Here is a 7952-nt window from a genome sequence, read left to right on the forward strand (position 1 = left end):
CCGGCCCGGTGGGTTGGTGGTGCCACAGCGCCTCCTTCCGGGGAAGCCGCGTGGTGCTCTGGGCGTCTGTTTGGGGCGGAAGGCTAGGTCTGACGCCACGCATGTTTTCCCAGGTTTCATTGCCAGCCAGCCACCCCCCCCCCCCCGGCAGAGAACTGAGCGTGGCCAGAGGGCCGCCCCCGTTTCCTCCTGGGACCCCTGAAGTGCAGTCAGGCTCGGAGAACGAGAGCCCGGTGCCGGAGCCTTGTGGGCGCCGGAGATCAGAGTTACTGACCTGCAGCGGAGCTTAGGCGGGGTGGGGTAAAAGGGGGCGTAAGGAAAGGTGCTGGCTAGTTACCTGGAACCCACAGGGGCCACTGGGCTGAATAGGTCAGTCGGGACTCAGGTGTCCTCGCTTCTAGATTTCTGACAGTTCCACGTTGTTCCCATCTTGAAAAATGGTACCACCAATCACCTCCTTGGGCAAGCCTATCCCCCACTTTTCCTCTTTCCATATTCAGTCTAACTGCAAATCTGTCCAGTCTTCCTTCTAAATAAATGTCAGATTCATTCGTCTTTTCCTTGCCTCTCTTCTGCCAGACCAGGCCGCCATCTTGTGACGGGACTCAGGAATAGCTTCCTAACTGGTTTCCCCGGCCTAGGCAATCTTTTACAAACAGAACTCTGATCTTGTTGCTCCTTTGGTCAGTGCTCAGGACTGCCCAGGTGCTCCCGGGAAGTACTCATCCTTCCCCCTCCATCCCCCCATCATTGTTTGTTGTCTCCCCCACTAGACAGCTCTGTGGGGGCAGGGATTTTGTGTAACGTTGTATCCCCAACACCTGATACAGTGATTCAGTAAACTTCTGTAGAATAAATATGAAAAAAAAAAAAGTTTCCCTCTCATTCCCCTTTTGTCTGGGTCCTGTCCCCAAGCCAGGATGTTAGGTCTTAGAGTGGCCGTGGGTGAGGACACTCTGTTTCTCTGGCTGTTCTGGGACTGATTTCCACCCCAAATGGGTGTTGCCTCTCTCTTTCCTCTTGGCCAACTTCTCTTTCACCAATATAAGCCCCAACTGGAGGCTAGTAGGCAGCAGGCCCTGCAGTTAGCCGGAGTATGGAGCCCATGGGCCTTCATAGCACCTCCCAAGCCCTGTACGTGGTCCTTTTAATAGTGCTGGTCATGAGGAGCTTGGTGTTTGGTAAGTGGCTCTAAGGGGTCAGAAGGGTCTCCTGGTCTGCTGGATAGAGAGACCCACAGATACCAGGTGTCTGGGCACATCTGCCCAGGATGCTCAGCTAAAACCAAGCAGAGGGAAAGATAGGATGGATGGACTTGGTGAGATAATGCCTAGGGACTGGTAATGGACTGCTGTTCACTCTGAGGGATATCTCTAGTTATTACCCCAGGGCTGTCTCAACAGCAGTGACCTAAATGCAGATACTGAAAGGACTCCATTTAAATCTGGGGCAGTACAGAATAGGGAGGATTCCGAGAACATGCTAGATAACAGAACCGGGATCCACCCAGTAGAACAAGGCTGAATCTAGCCTGATAACATCCTCAACATGGCTGCAAAACACCGTCTATATAGAAACAGGATTCAAAGTGTTTGTTCAGTATCTGCCTCCCACTAAGTGTTCTGCTGGGTCTGGGGACTCACTGACATGTGATCTGGGCCTGGAACGAGAGGAAGAGGGAGCATATATACACGTAGGTGGGGAAGGCTTTGGTGGACAAAGTTTAATATGGGTCTTTCCAGTGATTAGACCACCAAACAAATAATGTGATGGGGGGCCACTCAAAGTCTCCTGTCCACACAACGCATAGATTCCTCTTGTCCTGTGGTGATGCACTCTTGTTTTCACTGAACATTACAGATTAAGAAAGCATATTCAAAAGGGGGTCCATAGGGGTGGGGAGACTGTGAAACCAAGTCCCAGAAGAAGAACTGTCCTCACAGAACTGCCCAGGCTGGAATTAACTGCCTCTGCTTGGTCTTTGAACTTAGGAGCTTGCCGAGTGCTGGGCACATGGTAGTACCTCAAAATACATGTTGAATGAGTAAATGAATTCCTTAATGATTTCCTTATTTCAGGAGGTATAAGAGCAGAGAATGGAGGTTTTAAAACTGACGAAAGCCTGTGATAGAGGATTAAGCCAGATGGTTTTAAAGAACGGGTGATTTCATGGTTTTCTGAGACGGGAAGCTGGGGAGGGAAGAATGGGCTTGACCAGCCTGGAAATTAGGTGGGGTTGGAGTCAGTGTTGCTCTGTGTTCTAGGTAATTTTGATCCTGTCAATCCGGAACCCCCTCATCCAGCTCAGTTCTCCAAATATCTGCGCTGCTATCGATGCCTCTTGGAGACCAAGGAGTTGGGATGCCTTCTGGGATCTGACATCCGCCTTGCCCCTCCTGGCAGCAGCTGCATGACTCTGCTCATAAAGAACAGTGAGCTGCTTGTCCTTGGCCCGACCCATTCCTGAGCTGCATCTCTCAGCTGTACCCCACAGTCTGGTTCCTACAACCCCTACCTAGATAGTGCTCATCATGCTCTCTCCTTCCTCACCTTCAGAGCCATTCTCTGTCTCCACTTCCACCCCTCCTGTTCCCTCATGGGGCTGGCTGGTGTCCACGTTTCTTTTTTTAATGTTTTTATTTATTTTTGAGACAGAGAGACAGAGCAGGGCAGGAGAGGGGCAGAGAGAGAGGGAGACACAAAATCCGGAGCAGGTTCCAGGCTCTGAGCTGTCCGCACAGAGCCCGACGCGGGGCTCGAACTCACAGACTGTGAGATCATGACCTGAGCTGAAGTCAGACGCCCAACCGACTGAGCCACCCAGGCGCCCCATGGCGTATGTGTTTCTTACAGCACCCGGCCTTGTGGGGGAGGCTTGTGATCACTAGATCCCCCGGCTTCTCCTCAGGCTGCCTTCTCTCTGTTCAGGGAGACCCCTAATGGTTCACGTTCACCAAAATTTAGGCATTAGCTGTCTTCCCACTTCACTCTCCCCAGAGGATTTGCTCTGCTTCCTTATGAATGTGAATGTTAGGCCAAATTGTCATGTGAAATTGCCCTCTGGACAGCTCCACCTCAGTTTCAACTTCCTGAAACTGCAGTCCCTGTTTCTCATGCCTGCTCTTCCACACGATCCCTCACCCCCTGCCCTCCACCCCTGCTTTTTTTAGTGGGCTCAATGCCCAACATGGGGCTTGAACTCACAACCCCTAGATCAAGGAGTCCTATGCTCTACTGACTGAGCAGCTGGGGGCCCCTCCTCTGCTCTTTTTAACAAACACAGAACACATTATGTGCCAGCACTGTTCTAAGCACTTACCACCCTCTCAGGTTTCTTATTATTGTTATCCCCATTTTACTGATGAGGAAACAGACGCCCAGAAAGGTCAAAATCTTGCCCAACTCTCCTAGAAGCTGAACCACAATTTGTGGTGATTCCGGAGATGGTGCTCTTAACAACACTGCATAAACTTGCCTTCAAGTCCTTTTATTATACTTTTGGTTCAATATCAGAGTACTCAACCGCATCAAAGAAAAGTCTCCCTCCCACTCCTGGCACAAGCCACCCAGCTCTCATGCACAAACAACACAAAACTAATCTTCCTAGTCTCTTTTTTTTCCTAAAGACTTTTTTTCATTTTTAAGTAATCCCTACACCAAACGTGGGGCTCGAACTTACAACCCTGAGATCAAGAGTCACATGCTCTACTGACTGAGCGAGCCAGATGCCCCACATCTTTCCACATTCTTGATATCCTTTCTGTGATCTTTTGTGTACATCTCACTCTATGCAAATATGTTGTTTCACCTCTTTTTCTTTCCTCCATAAACAGTAGCATACCACTGTAAACACTGGTGTGCACTTGCTTTTTATACATTTTTATTAATTAAAAACTTTTAAAAATGTTTATTTAGAGGGGGGGGCGGAGAGAGAGACAGAGAGAGAGAGAGAATCTGAAGCAGGTTCCAGGCTCTGAGCTGTCAGCACAGAGCCCAATGCAGGGCTTGAACTCACAAACCACGAGATCATGGCCGGAGCTGAAGTCAGATGCTTAACTGACTGAGCCACCCAGGTGCCTCTATCTATCTATCTATCTATCTATCTATCATCTATTTATTTATTTTTGAGAGAGAGAGGTAGAGACAGAGGGAGTGAGGAAGACGGGGGGGGGGAGAGAGAGAGAGAGAGAGAGAGAGGGAGAGAGAATCCTAAGTAGGCCCCACGCTCAGCACAGAGACCAACGTGGGCCTCAATCCCATGACCCCAGGATCACGATCTGAGCCAAAATCAAGCGTCAGATGCTCAACTGACTCAGCCACCCTGGCACACTGCACTTGGTTTTTTAAAATGAACAGTCATGGAATTTTAAGTTTCCATATCAGTTTGTAAACAGCTTCCCTGTTCTTCTGACCTGCTGCATGGTTCTCCATGGCACAGGCATAGCAGAGTTTGACAATCCCATTATTGACGGATCTGTAGGTTGCTTCTAATTTTTTCCTCTCTCAAGCAGGGCAGGAATGAATGTCCCTGTGAACACATTTTTCCCCCCTCTAATATATATATAATAGCAAGAGATACCATCTTCTCTTTTGTTCCATAAAATGATGACAAACACCTTTTCTTTGCAATCTGACCTCCAATACATCTCCCAACTTTTTTTTATATGGTCCCAGCTGGTTCTCCCCCAGCAAGACCCAACTCAGCCCCCTCCAACCATCACTGTATTTTTTAAAAATTTTTAATATTTATTTTTGAGAGAGAGAGACAGAGAGAGCACAAGTGGGAGAGGGGCAGAGAGAGGGAGATACAGAATCTGAAGCAGGCTCCAGGCTCTGAGCTGTCAGCACAGCGCCAGATGCGGGGCTTGAACTCATGAACTGTGAGACCATGGCCTGAGCCAAAGTCGGATGCTTAACCAACTGAGCCACCCAGGTGTCCCGCATCACTTTATTTTGAATGGCTCTTTCCCACCAACCTTCCACGGGATCCATAGCTGGTGACTCCCTGGCATTCCTGCCCCTGTCCAGTTCCAGGAATCTTGGCATTTGCCGGGGGGGGGGGGGGGCGGCCGGTCAGGGAAGGGTGTGGGATCAGTGATGGTAAGTCCATGTGGAGGGAGGGGATGGAAGAGTCTGGGATTGTGCCTGGGACCTGAGATGTCTGTATCACTGGTTGCTGCCATCCTTCCCCAGGCAGTGGTTCTGACATCATGGTGAGTGACTGCTGCCGCAAGGAGCAGATGAGTGATTGTTCGTAAACCCGCTCTTCTCCAGTGTTTGGCTTCTGGATATTTTCTCGATGCTGCTTCCTGGAGTCTGCAATAACCCTCAGAACAGTGTTCTATATTCCGTTGAACTTCCGCAGAGACTTTTAGAATAAAACCCTGCTAGTTGCCATCCATCTTCCTGATTTCCATCTGGGTGGCAGAGCCAGAACAACTTCTAGTCCCTTTTACCGGCCCTATTGGCCTCCTAGTTGACACCCAACACCCCTCTTCCCACTCAGCCCCTCCCCCAGGTCCCCTCTCCAGAATTCCGAGTTTTCCCTTCAAGTCCTCCCGGTTTGATGGCTTTACTCTTCTCTCCTCCCATCTCTCAGCTGCTTCTTGGCCTTGCTTTGCCCCTTCTCCCACCATGGGCCTCTCTAGCCTCAAGTCCCCAGGTGTTCCTCACAAATAAATTGGTGTATAAACTGTAGAGCTCGTCTCTCCCTTCTGGTAGTGGTGGAGGCTGAGGAAAGCTGAGGTCCCACCTGACTGCCCCACCTCGGGGCTCCCAGCTCTGTTGAACTCTGCTTCTGCCCGACCTCCATGTCTTGGATTCAGCTCTAAGCACAAAAGGTGAAGAACTGGAAGCCTTTCTGTGGCGAAGGGCAAAAGGGCAGTGGGCACCCTTGGCAGTGCTATGTGGGGCCTGGGTTGGGGGAGGTCCACGGTGTGGGAGGTGAGGGCTGGCGGGAGTGGACCTATGAGGCCTGGGACCAGGCCCAGGGAGAGGGTGGGGGGAAGCACCCTGTGGAAGAGCCGCTAGATCTAGTGGAGCCCTGGCCGGAACCCAGGCTCAGCTTCCCTCTTCAAGGACCATGTGGGAAGTTACTGCCGAATCTTGGGGCTTGGGTTCCTCAGCCTCTGAGACCATCGTCTAGTTTGACTTGCTAGAGCTATATAAACCTAGACTTCTACACTGAAGTCAGAGATGATGGGGGGAAAGTGGGCCCAGACAGGGGGGCACACTGAAGGTTTGTACTTATTTTTGTACACCTCCCCCCCCCCACACACTGCTCTCTTACCTACCAATTAATATTGGAGTTTCCTGCCAGAGCATAGGCTATTTAAAGGGCCAGTGATCTCTGCTAACATATGTGCAAAATGTGTAAGAGTATATGCTGCATGATGCCCTTTGTACCAAGCACACAGACAAAATTCCTCTAAGCAGCTACCACTCAGGACAGCAGCTACCCAAGTTAGAAGTGCCTGGGAGGGTGCACGAAGATTGCTTTGGGTGCTGGTATAGGCCTTTATAGTGACTTGAGGACTGGTAATCTGGGTGTGAAGTTTAGAAAAACCCACATTATGGTATGTGTAAGCTTTGGTATGTTTTGGCAGAGGCTTAAAAATAGGCCAGGGGTGTCTGGCTGGCTCAGTTGGTAGAGCATGTGACTCTTGAACTCGGGGTAGTGAGTCAAGCCCCACATTGGGGATAGAGATTACTTTAAAAAGTAGTGGGGCACCTAGGTGGCTCAGTTGGTTAAGTGTCTGACTCTTAGTTTTGGCTCAGGTCATGATCTCGTGGTGTGAGTTTGAGCCCTGCCATTGGGCTCTGTGCTGGCAGCACAGAGCCTGCTTGGGATTCTCTCTCTCTCAAAATGAATAAAAGTTTTATTTTATTTTTTAAGTTTATGGATTTGAGAGGTGAGGGGAGAGAATGAGTGGGGGAGGGGCAGAGAGAGACACAGAGAATCCCAAGCAGGCTCTATGCTGTCAGCAGAGCCGACGTGGGGCTCAATCTCACAAACTGTGAGATCATGACCTGGGCTGAAACCAAGAGTCGGATGTTTAACCAACTGAGTCATCCAGGCGCCAGTATAAACAAACATTTTTTTTTTTTAAGTAGTAGTAATACATACATACATACATACATAAATGCTACAATCTGTAGGTACCTTTGTCCCATGTGTCTATTTTTGAGGCTTTAATTTTCACCTGTGCACACAAACATGCATTCTCTCAATCCTAGGAGGTACTATCCCTCCTTGACAGGTGACCAAAGTGAGACAGAAACCAACTTACCCAAGTGGCAGAGGAGCTGGAATTGGGTCCCCCAACCACAAAGTGCACACTGCTTTTTAGAAAAAGGTTTCACAACCCCAGCACTGGGTTGTGAGATTCAAAAGGGTGGGCACCTGGCTGTACTCAATAACACCACACCCAGAACAGTGTGTTTAACTGCATGTATGAAAAAAGTTACGAATATTCACTACTGTTTTCTGTAGGCTTGTAGTTTTCCAAAAATAAAACATTAAAATCAAAGACCTAAACTGCAGCCTCACCTGTATAATTTGTGAACATCCCCAACCCCCAAACCTAGCTCCCTAAAGAGGTGGTCCTGGGTGCCAGGATGCTGAAAGAACAGGCAAGAACCCAGGTTCCTCAGCACCAGGGGACTCTCAGATACAGGCCTGGACCCTTTGGTTTGCTCCTGAGTTTTTCTGGTTTAAAGGCGAGTTTTTCCTCCTCTGTTAGATGGAAAAGTCAATGTAACCAGGGTTTAATTCTCTAGGTTTTGTAGGGCAAAGTTTTTCGGTTTTGTTTTGTTAAAGATTTTAAGTAATCTCTACACCCAATGTGGAGTCCAAATTTATAACCCCAAGATTGAGTCACACGCTCTACTGAGCCAGACAGGTGCCCCTGTGGAGTAAGTTAAAGGCTAGGAGAAGTCCTAGCTAATCAGAA

General features: G+C 49.3%; 1 protein-coding gene across 1 annotated transcript; it reads left to right on the forward strand.

The window, feature by feature from the left end:
• Window positions 1–920: 920 nt before the first annotated feature.
• LY6G5C (lymphocyte antigen 6 family member G5C) lies at window positions 921–5439 on the forward strand. Its single transcript, XM_040463393.1, is given in 5 exon segments — window positions 921–941; window positions 1070–1181; window positions 2265–2432; window positions 5194–5313; window positions 5316–5439. Coding segments are annotated over 5 exon segments (486 nt in total). The 3' UTR covers window positions 5381–5439.
• Window positions 5440–7952: the final 2513 nt, after the last annotated feature.

The sequence above is a fragment of the Herpailurus yagouaroundi genome, unplaced genomic scaffold (assembly GCF_014898765.1).
Source record: "Herpailurus yagouaroundi ecotype Mexico unplaced genomic scaffold, PumYag 393, whole genome shotgun sequence".
Taxonomy (NCBI): Eukaryota; Metazoa; Chordata; class Mammalia; order Carnivora; family Felidae; genus Herpailurus; species Herpailurus yagouaroundi.